A 21,189-nucleotide genomic window follows, 5' to 3' on the forward strand; every position below is an offset into this window, starting at 1 on the left:
CTAATTTAATATGAGTTGTTTAAATCAAAGAATTTATGATTTTGTACTTCAGAGTTGCTAAAATTTAAGAAGTACCTAGCACTGCTGAAATTATAGTTACATTTTTTACTACTTCTAACCTTTGCAAACGTACTGCTCTCTCAATTTTACACACGCAGTCTCAAAACCAGCAACCTCAGGATACTTCGAATAGATTGTGGATCTTGACAATTTTTGGGTTGGGTGGTTTTGGACAGGTCAAATTGATTTGGTTGGGTCAAGGGTCACTCAGAGCAGGGGAAAAAAGGCACGATAACCTTGCCAAATACAACAACAAGCTGAAAAGACAAGTCAATTTTTTTTCATCTAATAACAGTTAAAATTTACACCTGGCAGTTTAAAAAATGTCAGTGGTTTTTGGATATCACCAGTTTTCTGGCAGCTGGGTTTGAGACATTGTACCTGTATTATTTATTAATTAAGAAAGCATGTAGTTGACCTATACTTCCGCTTTAGAATTTTCCCTGTCAACCAATGCACAATGTGTCTTACCATTACTTCTTATGATTACCTTCAAAGGACCAATCTGTTGTCGTTGTCCTTTATTGTCAGACACCACTTCCACGGGTAATTCACTGGCTATACTTAACAAATCTGACTGAATGACAGTTCGAAGTGCAAGAGTAGCTGTACCGATCAAAATGGGCTTTAGTAATGAGAAAGAAAAAAATGTAGGTTACAATCACTTGAACAAATTATTTCCTAGTATTATATGACACAGTTTCAAGAACAGTTGAGACCCTAGCCCCTTGACATTAGGATGTTCATGGCCAAATTACAGATGTAGAGAGGACCAAAAACGTCAACTGCATGAGGTTATATCCATTGAACAATATTAAAGGCTCTAAACCACAAGTTTAAAGCCCAAACTATCCATTGTGATTGTGGTTAGAAGTATGACTATGTACTGCTTTTTAATGTCATAAATAGAACTCAGTAAAATGACATGTCCATTCCCACCCTCTGCTAACAGTCACAGTGGCTTAACATGTTTTTATTGGCCTAAGCTGAATTTTATAAGAAATCTTCAGCGCAGGATAACTTCCATAAAGATCCTGAGCTCCCAACTGTGCTGTCAAAGTAAACATGTAACAGTATTGTCCTTTATGAACATAAACCAGATATTAAGTTAAGGTTTCAGTTTTAGCTGGCCCAATTCAGGGAAATTTCATGACATGGAATCATAAAAATCTTACAGCATGCAAACAGAGCATTCAGTCCAACTCATCTGCACCAGCCAGACATCCCAATCTGACCTAATCCTACCTGCCATTATTTGGTCCATTTCCCTCTAAACCCTTTCTACTCATACACCCATCCAGATGTCTTTTAAAATGTTGTAGTTGTACCCACCTCCACCACTTCCTCTGGCAGCTCATTCCATTCACGCACCACCCTTTGTGTGAAAAAATTACTCCTCAGATCCTTTAGAAATCTTTCCCCTCTCACCTTTAACCTAATACCTCTAGTTTTGAACTTACCACCCGGCAAAAAAGACCTTGGCTATTCACTCTACCCATGTCCCTCATGATTTTATAAACGCCTCTAAGGTCACCCGTCATCGTATGACGCGCTAGTGAAAAAGCACCAGCTTATTCAGCTTCTCCCTATAATTCAAACACTCCAGTCCAAGCAACATTCTTGTAAATTTTTTCTGCACTCTCTCAAGTTGAGCAACATCCTTCCTGTAGAAGGGCGGCCAGAATTGTATGCAGCACAACTTTCATTGTATGATATTAACAATATTAATCAAAATAAAGATGTGACTTAATGGATGCCGAGACTGGAATTTTTTTCTTCTTCTCAAATGTTTATTTTTCAATTAAACTCAGAAATATTAAAAAAAATCAAAAAGCATTTATTTAAATTGACAACAACTGCAGAAGTTTGCAGTACAAGTGTAGTGAATAATCCTGACTATCTTGTGGCATGAATTATGAAAAGTCAGCAAGCAGATACTGCAACTGGTTAGGAAGGCAAACAGAAAAAAAAACTTAGAATTGCATTGCCAAATAATTTCACGAAAGATTGTATATTTACATTATAAATTGTACTTTACTGCATAAGTGCACAATGTGTTTTTGTGCATTTTGACTTCCAGCTTTTTAATAATTTGTGTGTCAGAAAGGAATTTGTCACTTCAGGGAGAGAAGCAGCAAGAAACTGATTTCAATAAAGAATAGAAAGGTGTTTATTGCACAGTATACAAGTATAAAAGTATTATTACAGTTATGCAGGACTTTTCAGAGGCTGCATCTAGAATAGTGTGTATGGTTTTGGTTTCCACACTGAATAAAGGAGATAATTCCAACTGAAGCAGTTCAAAGAAAAGTCCACTTGACTAATTCCTGGGATGAAAGTTAACAAAGTGTGGAGCTGGATGAACACAGCAGGCCAAGCAGCATCTCAGGAGCACAAAAGTTGATGTTTCGGGCCTAGACCCTTCATCGGAGAGCTTTCTGATGAAGGGTCTAGGCCTGAAACGTCAGCTTTTGTGCTCCCGAGATGCTGCTTGGCCTGCTGTGTTCATCCAGCTCCACACTTTGTTATCTTGTATTCTCCAGCATCTGCCGTTCCCAATGTCACTTATTCCTGGGATGAAAGTGTTATTTTATGAAGAAGATTTAGCTTACACAGTCTGCAGTTTGGAAGAATAAGATAATCTTGTTAAAACATCCTGAGGGTAGATTTTGAAAGGAAGCTTCCCTTCTCGAGAAGCTAGAACTGAAGGGTGCAGGTGTTTCATTTATAAAACAAAGATCACGGATTGTTAATCTGTCGAATTTGTTTCCTGAGACGGCAGCATCTGCTGGGTCATTAAATACATTCAAAGCTGAAATTGATAGACTTTTGATCAACAAGGAAGTCTAAGGTTAGCTGGGGCAGACAGCAAAGTACAGGTGAAGCCATGATCAGATCAGCCTTGATTCTGTAGAATGCAAGCCTAAGAAGCTTCCAATTTCATTCCTTGTGTTCACCAAAAAAATGAATTTCCAGGGATGAAAAGAAAATAAGAAAAGATAAAAATCTAAAATGCCGGAAATAATTTCACCTTCACGACATCTCAGTGGCTGAGATTTGCACCACTCGATGGCTGCAATCCACCACTCTGCAATCAGAATGGCAGTTGTGGTAACCACCAGGCAAAGGTGTGTGTGATTCAAAGATGCAGTTCTTAATTTGAGACTGGAAAAATGGAACCAGAATAGATTAAGAGTCCCCATGGATTCTTCTGCTAAGCACTGTTCACAGCAGTACCCAAAAAGAAAATCTTTTAAGATTTAGAATGTACAATGCAATCCAGTAATCCTAATTATATTGTTCCACAATGTTCAATTAAAGCTTCAATTATTTTAAAAATGATTTTAAGTTATTGATCTGGGTTTTGAAGAAAGTGGTGAACACATCACTAACATTTGTCCATAAAATCTTTTGCACATTTCTGCATACACATTTGTTTTAATCTGGTACTTGTTGCAGTGCAGCATCTGTTACACAGGATCTGTGGCATCTGTGAATGGGGTAAAAAAGCCCAAATATTTTGAAGAATTCTGACATGCAGAGCTAAAACCAGGAAGAAGAAAGCAGGAATAGATAGATTTTGTTTTCAAAGCAAAAAACTCTTTTTCCTGAGACTTTCATACTTGTAAATATTAGTTTTAACAACTGGACATGCTGCTCAGTCAAAATTAATTTTTAGCTGTGGAGGCAGTAATAACGTTAACCCGAATGTAGCAATGCTACCCCCTCCAATTACAGTCATTGAGTGATACAGATGTACAACACAGAAACTGACCCTTTGGTCCAACTCGTCCATTTCAACCAGGTATCCTCAATTAATCTAGTCCCATTTGCCAGCATCTGGCCCATATCCCTCTAAACTCTTCCCATTTACTATTGCTTTTAGTCATGTAACTAATTGGCAAGCGTAACAAATTCTCATAGCTGCATTCATTTGAGTGCAGAGCATAACGGCAATAGTCCTCTGTGCAGAAGTACAGTTCTATCCCACAGCAATGTCTGGTTTTGTCACTTAACTGACAGCTGCCCAATTTACCCATTGTAGAAGTGTTGTCAGTGTTACTGTTATTCTAATCTCAAAACCTTGCCCATTCTTGATTATGGAGTAAATATCAAATTTGTTCAGCCTGAAAAGTTCAATAATAGGCATGTTCTTATAGCTTTTGTTAACTATATTTAGAAAAAAGAATGCTTATGTTACATTTATATCACCAAGTCTTTCAAAACTCAGTTAACTTCTAACCTTTTTCTGCGTACTCATTCTGGAGTGAATTTTGAACACAAGATCAGAGTTCCACCATCGTTCTATCATTAAACCATTAAAACAGATAGGAAAAACAAAACGCTGCTGAAACTTCACCACTGTAAGATAAAGAAAAAAATTTAAATTAAAAAAAATTACTTCCAGCCTCCATTTGATTTTATTTATTCTTTTACTGGAATTGGATGTTCCTGCTCAGCATTTGTTACTAATTCCTAACCACACTTGAAAAGGTGATGACGAGCTGCTCCTTGATGTCATGCTTGGTCAAATATTGCCTTGGTATCAAGGACAGTCACTCGTACTTCAACTTGGTGTCAGCTCTTTTGTCTATTTTAGGATCAATGCTGTAATATGATCAGGAGCGGAGCGGACGGTTCTGACAGAACACAAACTGAGCATCAGTCAGCAAGTTATTACTGTTTAAGTCCTCCTTGATAGCATTGTTGGCAACACCTTCTACCACTCTGTTAAGTCAACGTCAGTTGTGTAACTGTACTAGAACAACTGGAGGTGTGATTTGTTCTGGAGCACAAGTCTTCAGTGGTACTGTAGGAATGTTGTCAGGGTTATAGGTTCTGCAGTAACCAGTGCCATGTGTCTTCAGCTCTTTCTTAATATCATGTGGATATGAATCAAACTGGCTGAAGACAGGCATCTGTGGTACTGCAACCCTGTAGGCGAATCCAAAATGGGTAATCCACTTGGCACTTCCAGCTGAAAACGTTTCAGCCTTGTCTTATGCACTCATGTGCTAGGATGTTCTATTAATGATTCAAGGATACTTTGGTACCTCCTTCTTCTGTTGTTTTAATTGTTCACCATCACTCACAACAGGATATGGCAGGACTGCTGATCTATTGGGTCTGAGATGGTGTAGCTCTGCCAATTGCATGCTGCTTCAACTACTGGCATGCAAGTAGTCCTGTATTACATGTTCAAGTTAACACTTCTTTTTGGTTTTGGCTGGTACTTGGCATAGTCTCCTGCAATCTTCATTGTGGCAGGTCTTTAAATGTCCACCTTATCCCCTGCCATTATCACCTAGCTCACTGTAATCTTATTAACAGTTTTGTCCTTGGCCACTGTCAAGTTGCTGAACAGGTTTTGCCTCCATCATCCAACACATGCTTGGTTCCACACAGCAGGAAGTTCACAAGAGAAACATTCTAGGCAATCTACTTCTGGGGGCAACACAGCGGCTCAACAGTTAGCACTACTGACTCTCAGTGCCAGGGACCCAGGTTCGATTCCACTCTCAGGTGACTGTCTGCATAGAGTTTGCACATTCTCCACGAGTGTGCATGTGTTTCCTCTAGGCGCTGCGATTTGCTTCCAGAGTCCAAAGTATGTGCAGGTTAGGTGGAATGGCCATGCTAAATATTTCATAGTGTCCATGGATGTGCAGGCTAGGTAGAGTAGCCATGGGAAGTGCAGGGCTACAGGGATAAGATGGGGGATGAGTCTGGGTGAGATGTTCTTCAGAGGGCTGTTGGACAATAGGCCTGAATAGTCTGCTTCCACACTGTACTCTACTTTAGGGCATCTTTTCTTCATCCTCCTCATGCCAAAAACAAATCCCTATACCCTCAAGGAAACACATTGTTAAGTTTCTAAAAACTATGCTAAAGAATCTTAAATTCAAAAAGAAATATGGGAAATAAGACAAGGTCATTAAAAATCAACAGAATAGGGCTAGAACAGGCAAATACTGCAGCTATTTATCATCGACCTAACATTGTTTTCTGTACTGCATGCGAAGACAAGTCTGGTATTTTAAACAAACTATCATTTGACATTTTACCCTACTCTCTAAAGGTCTTACCAAAATTTGCCAGAAATAAGTCCCTGTCTTTCTTTCATTTCGACTGTCTTTAAATGATATTGCCATTACCACAAAAATCTCCTCAGGAGAGAATCATAGTCCGAGGTACATCAATCACACATAATGTTTAATTAATGCAACACAAAGAATACTGCCAATCTGCCTTACCTTCTCTTGTAATTTTGCTAGAAGCTACCCATGTAATTTCAGATGCCATGGAAACATCTGTGCCTCCACCTCTTGAAGGTGTAGCCACAGGGAAGTGATACTGAACAAAGTATGTGCTGAGGATAAAAAAAATGGTAACTGGAATTAAAGAAAGAAAGAATTAAAGAACTTTTTAAAATTGTTGAAGAAATTCTCCTCCAAATGAAATCAATAAATTGTCCATGTCATTATTGTCACTGAATCCTAAAAGCAACATCCCGAGAGTCATCAACGTCCAGAAATTAAAATAACAATGCTTTTGCAAATGGCTCTCAAAGTAGCAATCAATTAACATTTGAAGATTGCTGCTGGAACCTTCATGTCTTTATTACCTCTACATCTGACAATTCTAACACACTGCTAGGTGGATGACCACATTATATCCACTGTATATTTGAAGCAATCCAAAATTTTGCTGTTTGTGTCTTAATACCTGGAAAGTCTCACTCCACGCTTACTCAAGTGCTCATTGGCAGCTGGTTAATCAACATCTTGATTTTAAAATTCACATCCTTATTTCCAAATTATTCCACAGCCTCAGCCCTCCTTACTTCTAATCTTCCAATCCCACAACCTCAAAGATATCTGCATTCCTCTAATTATGTTCTTACAAATCCATGATTTTAATTGCTTCAACATTGGCCATGACTTCAGTTGAAAAGGGCCCAAAGTCAAGGACATCCTCCCTACACCTCTATCACAGTTCCTCACTTTCAACTGCGAGCACATCCATTCAATGTCCAAATATCTGTGGAGAACATACTACCTCTACAACTCACAAAAAAATCTGGATAGCAAAGTAGAGGCCCTGTTATTGCTTCAGCCTCCTAGCCTACAAATGAAACTATTTAATGGATTAGTTTATGTTAATAAGACAAAAACACAAAATTAAGGTATGCCATTCAAAAATGTAATGTAATTATCCACTAATTATGCTATATTCCTGAACGGCATCTTCCAAAACCACAAACTCTGCCATCTAGAAGAAAAGGGCAGCTGACATATGGTTCCCCTCCAAGCCACAGAGCACCCTGATTTGGAACTATATCACTATTCCTTCACTGTCACTGAATCAAAATTTTGGAACCCAGATTTTCCATCAACACTGTGGGTAGAGCTACACCACTGCGGCATTTACTCCAGTGCCAGATGGCACAGAGTAACAGGGCTGCATGCAGCTCTTGCCCAGGGTCCATGTCTAATCTGCCTCCCTTCTATGTTTTACTTTTGCTTCTGCTCTTTTCTTTTGGTCTTTTTCTTCTTCTTTTCTATGGCGGATTGGTTGGCAGCACCGGTGCAGTAGCAAGAGTGGACCGCATGCAGAGTGGCGAACGTGGCAATAGGAGACAGTGGCAATGAGGATATTCTCCTGGTGACAGGAGGCAAGCAGCAGGGAGTGCATTCTCCTGCCATTCGAGGCCTGTGAGAGCAGCTGCGAGGTCATTCTCCTGCTGTTGGTGGCAGCAAAGCTCCTACACCAATGTGGTACGATAGTGTCAAGGGCAGCAGGATCTTCAAGATGGCAGCCAAACAGGACTTGTGCCCTGGTGACAGCCTGGCCTGGCCTGGCAGCAGAGCGACGGACTCTTGGTAGTGGGCATGTGTGGGTTCAGCAGGGTCAGTGAAGTGGGCCCTACAGTGAAGAGATGGTGACTAAAATGGGGTGACTCCTACATTGGTGGGTGTGGAGCAGGAGGCAGCAAGGCAGTGGAGGCCTCCCTTGAGGCTATGTGCCAGCATGGACTGGGTCGGAAAGACTGATATTCTGAACTTTTTACTTCTTTATTTTTCTAATTTATTCCGATAACATATAACACAGACTATTTATTTCTTTACACTTCTATTTTCTTTTGTTTCTGAAGAATTTGATCTTAAGCCTCTCTACCTAGGTAATGTAACGACCGTAAACTTTTCATTATACTCACTTGAATATATGACAAAAAAAAACGCTAATTCAAATTCATTTCAAGGTGGCAGCTCACTGGCATCCTTACAAGAACAACTTGGGATGGGTTATAAATGCTAGCATAGTCAGCAATTCCCACATTCTCTGAATGGATAATAACACAAGTCATGGGGCCACCTATTCAAACATTGAACTGACCCTGAAATGGTGCGAAAAGAAGGATTTGCATTTATATAGACAACTTCACACTGATTATCAGATAAATGCTAAACCATGTCCAAGAGGGATAATAAGGTGTAGAGCTGGATGAACACAGAAGGCCAAGCAGCATCATAGGAGCAGGAAAGCTGACATTTTGGGTCTAGACCTGAAACGTCAGCTTTCCTGCTCCTATGATGCTGCTTGGCCTGTGTTCATCCAGCTCTACGCCTTGTTACCTCGCATTCTCCAGCATCTGCAGTTCCTACTATCTCCAAGAAGAGGGAGCTACCCATTTCCCCATTACATACATTAGCATTACCAATATGTAACTTCCTGGGAGTCACCAATGATCAGAAGCTTCATTAAGCTAGCCATAAAAATGCAGTGGCTACTAGACCTGACAAGAGGCTGGACTGCACGGTTCAGCTTTCACTCCAAAACTTTTTTACTGCCTACAAGGCAAAAGTCTGGAATCCTATCCATTTGCCACTATGACTGCAGCTGCAAAACCACTTAACAGTTCAACACTATGCAGAACAAAGCAGTCCTTTTGATCAACAACCCATCCATCACGATTAAACATCCATTCCCTCAAAAATGAAGAGACTGCAGCTATGATGATACAGCAGTCTTTAGCTGTATATGGAAGCACTGAATATTTTCGAATGAGGGTTGAACCAAACTTACTGCTTCAGAAAGAAAAAATGTTTGTAAATGAATCAACCTGAGACCGCAAGGACAGTAGATCATTCTAGTTCGTCACAAATGCATACATTTTTATAATTTCAGAAGCAAAATTGATAGCCATACATGCTGCAATATTTCATAAATTACCATTTTCTTCCAGGGACTGGTCGAGGTGGCTTTCCAGTACTTCCTTTTTGTTTAGGTGTTGTTTGAGTGCAGTCAGGAGGGAGTTTTAGTGTTTGAATGATGACTCGGGCCAAGTAAACGCGACCCAACAGGGTTAGTCTATCAACACTTAACCCAATAGCTTGCATCTCCTGCTCATCTGGTAGAGGACCTTCTTGCACAGGGTAAGAGCTGTAGGTAAGAACGTTATTAAAACATATTAAACACATGCAATTCAAAAAAGATAAGCAATTGCAAGTTTTCACTCTGCCTGCATAGTCAGATTGCTCAGGAAATAAGCACACAGGCAGAGAAAGTGACGGGTAGGTACTCCAGGAGCTTCATCTCATGACACTGCAAGATGCCCTGCCCCTCCAGATCCCTTCTGCCAGTAATCCCACTGCTTGCAGCAGAACTGGCTAAGGAGTGAGCACCTGCATTTATGCAGAAATTCACCAGCCCAAGACTTTCTATGCACTGAACATCTAGAGAATGCAAACCAAAAGTCTTCAATGACACCACAGCAAACCAATCAGCAACGTCTCTCTCTACTCCAGCTCCAGTTGTCAGCCTTGCACTTAGGTGTAGTGATAGGAAAAGAAATCATTCTGAGGACACCTCAGAGGCATGGGCATTTCATCATTGACAAGAGAACATGTTTATGCACTTGCAGGGGGCTCTTGTGATTGAGTGATACTGCCCCTGCCTTCAAACCAGGAAACCTGGGTTTAGATCCCATCTGCTCCAGAGGACATGTATAACATCTCTGAACAGTTTGATTAGAAAATGCGCTTATTCACTTGCACTACTCCAACATTTGCTGCAGTTTCATTGCTCTGCTAGCTGTACACATGGTTGTCTGAAATGAAACCAGTGAAGCAACCTCCCTGTCACAAGGAGATGTTGCCCTTCCCTCAGAACATTAATGTATGTCTTATCATATCATGTCTGCCTATACTCCTGCTTTTAATCCAGCAAACCAGTGATATAGCATTTGGGCAGTGTGCTTAAAGCTCAAGTTAGCATTCAAGAACACAAACATTGTCCCATTGGTTCAACTGCAGGATATTGGACGTAGGATATCGACATAGAGGGCCCTACACTGTCAATTCATGGAAGTGATACAGAGAAGGGTCTGGCACCTAGAGGGTAGGGCTTGCACTGTCAGGCTCAGCATTCTCAATATCTATAGCAGGTAATGTACACCTGAGAGGTGACTCTGACCATTCCTTAGAGAGAAGCGAGAAGTGTCAGCATTTGTGGAAGCTCATGTACTTAGGAGGTATAGCTATTGCAATGGTACAATGTAGGATTGTAACATCCTTTGTGCTCACAGACTTGTGGGGAGAGCGCGAATGTTACAATGACATTAGGTAGAATGTCACACATCTGGGGAGCCTTCTCCAGGCTACATGCTTCCTAATTAAGCTTCTCTTCAACAGAGGAGTGGCCTACAATATTGCAAAGCTCATAAGCTTGTGTGCATCTGGATGAAGGAACTGCAGGCATTTTGGCAAAGTTTGCTGATGATACGAAGATAGGTGGAGAGGCAGATAGTACTGAGGAGGTGGGGAGGCTGCAGGAAGATTTGGACAGTTTAGGAGAGTGGTCCAGGAAATGAGTGATGAAATTCAACGTGAGCAAATGCGAGGTCTTGCACTTTGGAAAAAAGAATACAGGCATGGACTATTTTCTAAACGGTGAGAAAATTCATAAAGCAGAAGTACAAAGGGATCTGGGAGTATTGGTCCAGGATTCTCTAAAGGTAAACTTGCAGGCAGAGTCTGTGATTAAGAAGGCGAATGTAATGTCGTTTATCTCAACAGCGTTGGAATATAAAAGCAGTGATGTGCTTCTGAGACTTTGTAAAAGTCTAGTTAGGCCCCATTTAGAATACTGTGTCCAATTTTGGGCCCCAGACCCCAGGAAGGACATACCGGCGCTGGAGCATGTCCAGTGGAGATTCACACGATGATCCCTAGAATGCTAGGTTTAACGTATGATGAACGGCTGAGGATCCTGGGATTGGATTCATTGGAGTTTCGAAGGTTGAGGAGAGATCTAATAGAAATTTACAAGATGATGTATGGCTTAGAAAGGGTGGACGCTGGGAAGTTGTTTCTGTTAGGCGGGGAGACTAGGACCCGTGGGCACAGCCTTAGAATTAGAGGGGGTAAATTTAAAACAGAAATGAGGAGATATTTCTTCAGCCAGAGAGTGGTGGGCCTGTGGAATTCATTGCCCCGGAGCGCAGTGGAGGCTGGGACGTTAAATGTCGGAGATTGATAAATTCTTGATCTCACAAGGAATTAAAGGCGACGGGGAGAGTGCAGGGAAGTGGAGTTAAAATGCCCATCAGCCATGATTAAATGGCGGAGTGGACTCGATGGGCCGAATGGCCTTACTTCCACTCCTATGTCTTAGGGTCTTATGAGTACTCACTGTGCTTCAGCTACCGGAATCACAATTAACAGAAAGTCTAGTGCTGGGCTTCCTGCCTCAAAATTATCATAGTCCTGTCATCCTAGCATCTACAAAGGTCCTCCTGGGTCATCTCAGTCAGCCAACATGGCTACTGTGATACATTCAGCTTGGAATACCAGACAGTTCAAAGAAACCATTTTTATACTAACAAATGGAGATACCTCTTCTACACCATTAGCAAAATATTCCATTGAAATAAAAAAAAAGATACTCGAGCCATTTAGCAATTATATTTTCAACATTTCCACATTTTCTACTAAACCTTTTCCATTTTCTTATCCTTTATGCATTTTTATTAGACAGTTTGTTTTCAAATATCTATCCAGTTGCTTTGCAATTGGAGAACTTGGTTAACAGAATTAATTTTCCCGAATTTTAAAAAATGTTAATGATGAGGAATGGTTAAAAATCAGAGACAAATTTCCAAATAAGAAAGGAAAGTGCCTACATTGCTGTGTGGTAGTTGTTAAGCAAAATAAACAGAAATGCATACTAGGTTTTACTTTGAACACTGCACCCAGGGGCATATAAGCAAAAGTAAAATGCAATTCCAGACATCAATTCAAACATATTTGGCAGGTTCACTTTGAGAATACTTACGCATAAGTACATATTAAACTAACTGGTTTTTTTGCTCAGCAAATATGTATACATTGCTTTATTTACTGTCATTAAGTACGGTGTTAAATAGTATTTTACCTGGTACTTTGTCCTTCCCCATTTCGATTCAAATTAGTAACATCGTGATCGGAAGCATTATGGGATATATTATGCATATCAGCTTTGCAAAGACACTGCTGTTTCAGTTTTTCCTTTGAGAGGTCCAACTCCTCATCTTCACTAGTAAAGTCACTAGCACTACTTTCAGATTTCTACACCAAAAGAACAAAAAAACCTAATCAGTTTGAAGGACAATTAGCACTGTAATAATGTCCTAAATTTCATTTGACAGCTAAAGTCAGTCACACCAGGTGCACAAAATGTAAATTAAAAATTACAGAGATAGTAGGAACTGCCGATGCTGGAGAATCTGAGACAACAAGGTGCAGAGCTGGATGAACGCAGCAGGCCAAGCAGCATCAGAGGAGCAGGAAAGCTGACGTTTCAGGTCTAGACCCTTCTTCAGAAATGAGGGAGGGGGAAGGGGATTCTGAAATAAATAGGGAGAAAGGAGGAGGCGGATAGAAAATAAAGGAAAAGATAGGTAGAGAGGAGACAGACAGGTCAAGGAGGTGGGATTGGAACCAATAAAAGTGAGTGTAGGTGGAGAGTTAGGGAGGGGATAGGTCGGTCCAGAGAGGATGGACAGGTCAAGGAGGTGGGATGGGGCTAGTAGGTAGGAGATGGAGGTGGGGCTTGAGTTGGGAGGAGTGGATAGGTGAGAGGCCAGGTTAGGAAGGTGGGTACAAGCTGGGCTGGTTTTGGGATGCAGTCGGGAGAGGGGGTATTTTGAAGCTTATGAAGTCCATATTGATATCATTGGGTTGCAGGGTTCCCAAGCAAAATATGAGATGCTGTTCCTGCAATCTTCAGATGGCATTGTTGTGGCACTGCACGAGGTCCAAGATGGACAAGAGTGGTTTGCAACTGAGAGGTGCAGTTGTTTGGTGCGAACTGACTGTAGGTGCCCCACAAAGTGGTCCCCAAGCCTCCACATGGTTTCCCCAATGTAGAGGAGGCCACAACGGGAACAGCGGATACAGTGTACCACATTAGCAGACGTGCAGGTGAACATCTGTTTGACATGGAAGGTGTTCTTAGGGCCCGGGATGGAGGTGACAGCAAAGGTGTAGTTATATCCATTTTACAGGATTATTGTAGGACAAATTACAGAATACTGGGAACACAATAATTTTCACCAATATTGCATTCTAGGTTAATTTTACCCAACATGATTTTGGACAAAGCAGGTAACAACAATGTTCAGCTTAGGAGTTTGGGTTAATTTCAGTGGTGCAGTGCATTACATACCGTGCTGCAGGTGGCGGACTTCAGAATGAATCAAATTCTTTTAAAAAATTTATAAACTGCTTGTGGTTAGTCGCATCAAAACAGGTCTTTCAAATAACTAGGGTTCTAATAACTTTGATGGCTGCAATTTTTAATATTGTGAAATGAAAACAGCGCAATCAAATGTCATGTACGTCAACATCCACAAACTCTATGTATATATTCTAATTAAAGCCTGATGCTACAGATCAAATCCATTCCCAGCAGCGAGATTTTAAAAAAATATTTGTTCATGGGATACACGTGTGCTATGCTAGCATTTTTTGTCCAGCCCCAATTACCCAGAGGGCAGTTAAGAGTCAAACACATTGCTGGGGGTCTGGAGTCACACATACAACATTGATGTGATCTGTTTTTTTGAAACTTGCAGGAAATGTTCAACTGGCAGCATACATGGAGATACATCCAACACCTCCCTAAAGGGCGGTGCAACTGCAGAAAGAATTGAACAAAGAACAAAGAAAATTACAGCACAGGAACAGGCCCTTCAGCCCTCCAAGCCTGCGCCAATCAAGATCCTCTGTCTCACCCGTCATCTATTTTCTAACAGTCTGTGTCCATTTGCTCCCTGCCCATCCATGTACCTGTCCAGATATATCTTAAAAGACGCGAACGTGTCTGCATCTATCACCTCCGCTGGCAGCGCATTCCAGGCACGCACCACCCTCTGCCTAAAGAACTTTCCACGCATATCTCCCTCCTCTCACTTTGAACTCATGACCCCTAGTAAGTGAGTCCCCCACTCTGGGAAAAAGCTTCTTGCTATCCACCCTGTCTATACCCCTCATGATTTTACAGACGTCAATCAGGTCCCCCCTCAATCTCTGTCTTTCTAATGAAAATAATCCTAATCTACTCAACCTCTCTTCATAGCTAGCACCCTCCATACCAGGCAACATCCTGGTGAACCACCTCTGCACGCTCTCCAAAGCGACCACATCCTTTTGGTAATGTGGCGACCAGAACTGCACACAGTACTCCAAATGTGGCCAAATCAAATTCTTATACAACTGTAACAACATGACCTGCCAACTCTTGTACTCAATACACCGTCCAATGAAGGAAAGCATGCCGTGTGCCTTCTTGACCACCCTACTGACCTGCATTGTCACCTTCAGGGAACAATGGACCTGAACATCCAGATCTCTCTCTTCATCAATTTTACCTCAGACTTTTTCATTTACTGTATAGTTCGCCCTTGAATTAGATCTTCCAAAATGCATCACCTCGCATTTGCCTGGAGTGAACTCCATCTGCCATTTATCTGCCCAACTCTCCAGTCTATCTATATTCTGCTGTAATCTCTGACAGTCCCCTTCACTATCTGCTACTCCACCAACCTTAGTGTCAATTGGACATATACATGCAATAAACATTGAATGCAAAGGTGTAGGTTGAGTAATTGAAAGACACGTGGGAACGATAGGTTTTATAAAACCTAAGAAACCTATAGAAATATAGAGTCAGCAAGTGCCCAGGTGCCCAATTACAGTAAACAGACACATGCGCACTTTCCTCTTGTCATCTGTTTCTTAATATTATGCATCACACAAGCACTAGGGATTAGCAGCACAGAGGTCTGATGTGGCATTTTGAGCTATTTGTGTGGCATGATGTTGCTAAATGGAAGTTGGTTGCCCCATGGTTATTGGGAAATTAACATTTCCACTTGGCTACATAGCTCAATCAGAAGATGACAAAGGCTATTATTCAGAAATAATTTGCTTCTGTAATTTTCTGGTTTGCTGTGAAGGAGAATGCGGGTGGAAAGATAGATGAACATGTACCCTTCCTTATTCAGTTTTACACTCTTTCTATGAAAATAGATTGTTACTAGCCTCATGGTTTAAGAGGATTTATTTATTTCTATATGTTTTTACAAGTTCAATATTAGGCAAGATAATGAGGTTTTTAAGTTGTTTTTCTTTGTGTGGGTGTAACTGATCTGTTGTAAATGCTAACTGCAATACTAATACATTTCAGGGAGCATAGTCTTATCCAGACATGTACTGCCTGCAGCAAGTGTCTGAAGTTCAAACAACTTCTGCTTATAGTCCAATCTGGAAGCTGACCAACAGATGCTGCAATGCATCAGGAAAAAGGGACTGTTACGAGGTTCCTTTGTATCAGGTGGCAGTCATACATTTGAAGGTTGTGTCATATCATCAGTTTTGGCCAGTGTTCAGGGACAGAACAGTATGACTGGAAGTGTAGGAGGTAAGGGAACCCACAGGGCAGGTGTCTTTCCTTTGTAATTGCCCAACAGTTCTGAGGTATCTTCAAACTGATCAGATGACAGTCAGCGCTGCAGACTGGACAATCAAATTGACTACGGCCTTATGGTACAGGATACTGTTCAGGAGGGGCAAGTAAAAAGTAATGCGTCATAGCAAAGATCAGTACAGTGAAGGCAATTAATACTGTTCTCTGCAACCAAGAGTGAGTACCTAGACAGCTAAATTGCCTGCCCGGTGCCAGATTTCAGTACGTTTTCCCAGGATTGGAAACGGCTTGCAATGGGAGTGGGAGTGGGAGGATCCAGATATTATGGCCCCTATCGGTACGAATGATATAGGCAGGACAAAGGAGGAGATTCCACATAGTCGGTCCAAGAAGGTAGGTAGCAAATTAGGAAGCAGAACTTCGAAGTGGTAATCTCAGGATTATTAATAATCTCAGGCTGAGAAGGGACCGGATTGAGGCGTATATTATTGAGGGATATGGACAGAAAGGGAAGTAACAGTCTACTGGGATTATTGTTAGACTATTTATTAAGAGGACCAGGTAATATTTTGGAGACCTGGATTCGAATTCTGCCATGGCAGAGGCAGAATTTGAACTCAATAAATATCTAGAATTAGCAGTCTAATGATGACTGTGAAACCATTGTCAATTGTCAGGAAAAATCCATCTGGTTCACTAATATCCTTTGGGGAAGGAAACTGCCATCCTTACTTGGTTTGGCCCATGACTCCAGATCCACAGCAATGTGGCTGACACTTAACTGCCTGCTGGGCAATTATGGATGAGTGGTAAATGTTAACCTAGACAATGATGCCCACATCCTATGCATTAATAAAAAAATGCTCCCCTTAGTTGAAATGTCAATAATGAGGCAACACAATTTTAAGGTTGAAGACAGGAGGTTTAGGAAGAGATTTGAGGAAAATCTCTTTCACCAAGAGGGTGGTTGGGATCTGGAATACACTGCCTGTGAGGGTAGTTGAGGTGGGTGATCTCACAATCTTTAAAAAGCATTTGAATGAGTATTTGAAATGTAACCACTGTATACAAGGCTACAGGCCAGTGCTGGAAAGTGGAACTGTGCAGTATTGGAAGTCACAAAAACAGAAGTTGTGAGCAAAGCTCAGCTGGTCTGGCAGCATCTGTGAAGAAAAAAAAATCAGAGTTAACGTTTCGGGTTGGGTGACCCTTCCTCAGAACTGGTAATTTTGGCAGTTCTGGGTGGGACGCTCTTCAGCAGGTCAGTGTGGGTTTGATGGGCCAAATGGCCTCTTTCCACACTCTAGGAATTCAATAAAAGATGGAAACTAGCTGTTTTGAAATTTCATAGATATTATGAGAAAAATATTAATTCATAAAATCTTCAGCTGGAAGTGTATATCTTGAACATTTTGGAAAGAACACTTATTTAGGCAAAAGACACTGGCTGCAGCAGCAACAACTTTGCATTTCAAACAGCAAGTTCCTCAAATAAAGACAATGTCTGCACTGCATTCAGATAAGTCACATGACTTAATTTTGGAGTAAAAGAAGTTTTGAAACAGACAGACAGAACTTGCCATAGGGATAACAGTCTGCCCTCTCTCTTTTTCTTTAAAATTCATCTCTACAATTGACAATTAAAAACAAACTGGAAACCTTCATTAATACAAGTAGAGGGTACTTACAGAAATGTGAATCTACATCACTGTCTCCAGAAAAGAATGTTCAAACTACGTAACCGATCCAGAAAAAAAGCCCAGTGCCAACAACTAATGTAGAAAGTCACTTCATCTAAAGACAAGCATATGGGCAATCTGTAATAATAAGGTTGCTGACTTGCTCATCGAACTGTCTTGTTTTCATTCAGAAGTTTCGTCACCATGCTGGGTAACATCATCAGTGAGGCCTCTGATGAAGCTATGTCGTTCTACTCCGCTTGAAATTTACACTGTCCGGTCTGTTATGGTGAGTTATGTCATTTCCAAGTCTCTGTTGCGGTCCTTGGCCAGTTTGTGTGAAGGAGTGCCTGGTAGGTAGACAACGGGTCTGAGGGGGATTCCAAGATAATAAAATGTGAGGCTGGATGAACACAGCAGGCCAAGCAGCATCTCAGGAGCACAAAAGCTGACGTTTCGGGCCTAGACCCTTCATCAGAGAGGGGGATGGGGAGAGGGAACTGGAATAAATAGGGAGAGAGGGGGAGGCGGACCGAAGATGGAGAGTAAAGAAGATAGGTGGAGAGAGTGTAGGTGGGGAGGTAGGGAGGGGATAGGTCAGTCCAGGGAAGACAGACAGGTCAAGGAGGTGGGATGAGGTTAGTAGGTAGCTGGGGGTGCGGCTTGGGGTGGGAGGAAGGGATGGGTGAGAGGAAGAACCGGTTAGGGAGGCAGAGACCGGTTGGACTGGTTTTGGGATGCAGTGGGTGGGGGGAAAGAGCTGGGCTGGTTGTGTGGTGCAGTGGGGGGAGGGGACGAACTGGGCTGGTTTAGGGATGCAGTAGGGGAAGGGGAGATTTTGAAACTGGTGAAGTCCACATTGATACCATATGGCTGCAGGGTTCCCAGGCGGAATATGAGTTGCTGTTCCTGCAACCTTCGGGTGGCATCATTGTGGCAGTGCAGGAGGCCCATGATGGACATGTCATCTAGAGAATGGGAGGGGGAGTGGAAATGGTTTGCGACTGGGAGGTGCAGTTGTTTGTTGCGAACTGAGCGGAGGTGTTCTGCAAAGCGGTCCCCAAGCCTCCGCTTGGTTTCCCCAATGTACAGGAAGCCGCACGGGGTACAGTGGATGCAGTATACCACATTGGCAGATGTGCAGGTGAACCTCTGCTTAATGTGGAATGTCATCTTGGGGCCTGGGATGGGGGTGAGGGAGGAGGTGTGGGGACAAGTGTAGCATTTCCTGCGGTTGCAGGGGAAGGTGCCGGGTGTGGTGGGGTTGGAGGGCAGTGTGGAGCGAACAAGGGAGTCACGGAGAGAGTGGTCTCTCCGGAAAGCTGACAGGGGAGGGGATGGAAAAATGTCTTGGGTGGTGGGGTCGGATTGTAAATGGCGGAAGTGTCGGAGGATGATGCGTTGTATCCGGAGGTTGGTAGGGTGGTGTGTGAGAACGAGGGGGATCCTCTTGGGGCGGTTGTGGCGGGGGCGGGGTGTGAGGGGTGTGTTGCGGGAAATACGGGAGACGCGGTCAAGGGCGTTCTCGATCACTGTGGGGGGAAAGTTGCGGTCCTTGAAGAACTTGGACATCTGGGATGTGCGGGAGTGGAATGTCTTATCGATGTCTGGTTTGTGTATTTTAGGAAGTCCAAAGAAGTGGGGGGTGGTTGTGCCTTCTGGTTTCATTCTTATGCAGTCCGTCTTGGTTATGTGTACTGCATCCTTCAGTGTCTTCAGTGTCTGGGTGAACCTATTACCTGGCTGTGGTGTTGGGTCTATTGCCACCTGTTGGCAAGTGTTTGTATCTGTGAGCAGTGTGTGTGCTTTCTCAAAATAGTCTGGTCTGTTCATAATGATGCTCAGGCACCTTTTGTCCGCTGGTAGGACGATAATGTTCTTGTCTTTCCTGAGTTTTTTTCCAGCTTTTCTCTCTGATATGTTCAGGATGTCCCATTTGTTCATTCAGCCTAGTGTGAGGCTTTTGGTTTGTCAGATGGCTTGTTATGTTTCATCCGTGAATATTTTGTCTTTTAATATAGTTTCCAGGGTGACCCTGAAGTCTGTTCTGTTCGCATCTTTGTGGTTATAGTTCAATCTACGTAACAGGGCAGCTTTCTCAGTTTCTGCGACTTGTCTGCTGGATAGGTTTCTTATCCATGTGCCTGGTTTGTTGTTGACCTTCTCATTGAGGCGGATTAGTTTGGTAAATTTTTCCTGTAGTTTTTGTCTCTTCTTTGTTTTGGTCCTGTGTTGTTTGATGGTGATGGCCTGTTCTAGGGTTGCAGTCCATTGCTGGCCCGTAGTGTTTACGTACTGTGATTTTTGGCACAAAATTTCCCGTTTGTAGCTGTAGAATAGGTCATATAAACAACTGCACCTCCCCAGTCGCAAACCATTTCCACTCCCCCTCCCATTCTCTAGATGACATGTCCATCATGGGCCTCCTGCAGTGCCACAATGATGCCACCCGAAGGTTGCAGGAACAGCAACTCATATTCCGCTTGGGAACCCTGCAGCCATATGGTATCAATGTGGACTTCACCAGTTTCAAAATCTCCCCTTCCCCCACCGCATCCCAAAACCAGTCCAGTTCGTCCCCTCCCCCCACTGCACCACACAACCAGCCCAGCTCTTCCCCTCCACCCACTGCATCCCAAAACCAGTCCAACCTGTCTCTGCCTCCCTAACCTGTTCTTCCTCTCACCCATCCCTTCCTCCCACCTCCATCTCCTACCTACTAACCTCATCCCACCTCCTTGACCTGTCCGTCTTCCCTGGACTGACCTATCCCCTCCCTACCTCCCCGCCTATACTCTCCTCTCCACCTATCTTCTTTTCTCTCCATCTTCGGTCCGCCTCCCCCTCTCTCCCTATTTATTCCAGAACCCTCACCCCATCCCCCTCTCAATGAAGGGTCTAGGCCCGAAACGTCAGCTTTTGTGCTCCTGAGATGCTGCTGGGCCTGCTGTGTTCATCCAGCCTCACATTTTATCATCATGATTATCATTAATCATTACTTGTAGCATTTTGCATCCGTTCTGTTCAGCTATTTTGTATGCATGTGGGTTGTTGAGTGGAGGTTTGTACCTGGCTCCTGAGGCACTCGTGGAGAAAGTGAAGTTGTTTGCGGGTCGTGTTCAGTTGGTTAGCGAAAGTTTCCCATCGTCAGGCAAATTTTAGCGTGATGCGCCCACAGCTGTTTTAAGGTTTTTGCAAAAATTTGTAGCTTGGGTTGTGGGTGAGGTTGTTGACTTGCTAGCCAAGCTGGCTTGTTTTCGTTCAGACGTTTCATCAACATGCTAGGTAACATCATCAGTGAGGCCTCCGATGAGGCGATGTTGTTCTACTCACCTTGGAATTTACACTGTCCAGACTGTTATGTTGAGTCGTGTCATTTCCTTTTCCCTAAATTTAAGAGTTATTTGGCCAAAGGACTTTTTTAATATAACACTCTACTGTCTTTATTTTCCAGGATTAGAGGGAGGTACATGTATTATTA

The 21,189-nt window shown here is 42.5% G+C and overlaps 2 protein-coding genes across 3 annotated transcripts in view; one reads left to right on the top strand and one right to left on the bottom strand.

Annotated features, from left to right (window-relative positions):
* Positions 1-21,189, bottom strand: part of c2cd3 (C2 domain containing 3 centriole elongation regulator) — a 133,194-nt gene that overhangs the window by 87,811 nt on the left and 24,194 nt on the right. For both annotated transcript variants that reach the window (XM_048532594.2, XM_048532593.2), the window contains exons 9-13: positions 12,496-12,668; positions 9,295-9,504; positions 6,315-6,430; positions 4,304-4,422; positions 551-685 (exon numbers count right to left, since the gene is read on the bottom strand). In XM_048532594.2, coding sequence (XP_048388551.2) covers positions 551-685; positions 4,304-4,422; positions 6,315-6,430; positions 9,295-9,504; positions 12,496-12,668 — 753 coding nt within the window. The remainder of the gene's footprint in view (positions 1-550; positions 686-4,303; positions 4,423-6,314; positions 6,431-9,294; positions 9,505-12,495; positions 12,669-21,189) is intronic.
* The window catches only part of ppme1 (protein phosphatase methylesterase 1), an 85,578-nt gene continuing 81,990 nt past the window's right edge, over positions 17,602-21,189 (top strand). Inside the window, exon 1 of the mRNA XM_059646762.1 lies at positions 17,602-17,997. The gene's annotated coding sequence lies outside the window, so the exon portion shown is untranslated. The remainder of the gene's footprint in view (positions 17,998-21,189) is intronic.

This window comes from Stegostoma tigrinum, chromosome 6 (assembly GCF_030684315.1).
Source record: "Stegostoma tigrinum isolate sSteTig4 chromosome 6, sSteTig4.hap1, whole genome shotgun sequence".
Taxonomy (NCBI): Eukaryota; Metazoa; Chordata; class Chondrichthyes; order Orectolobiformes; family Stegostomatidae; genus Stegostoma; species Stegostoma tigrinum.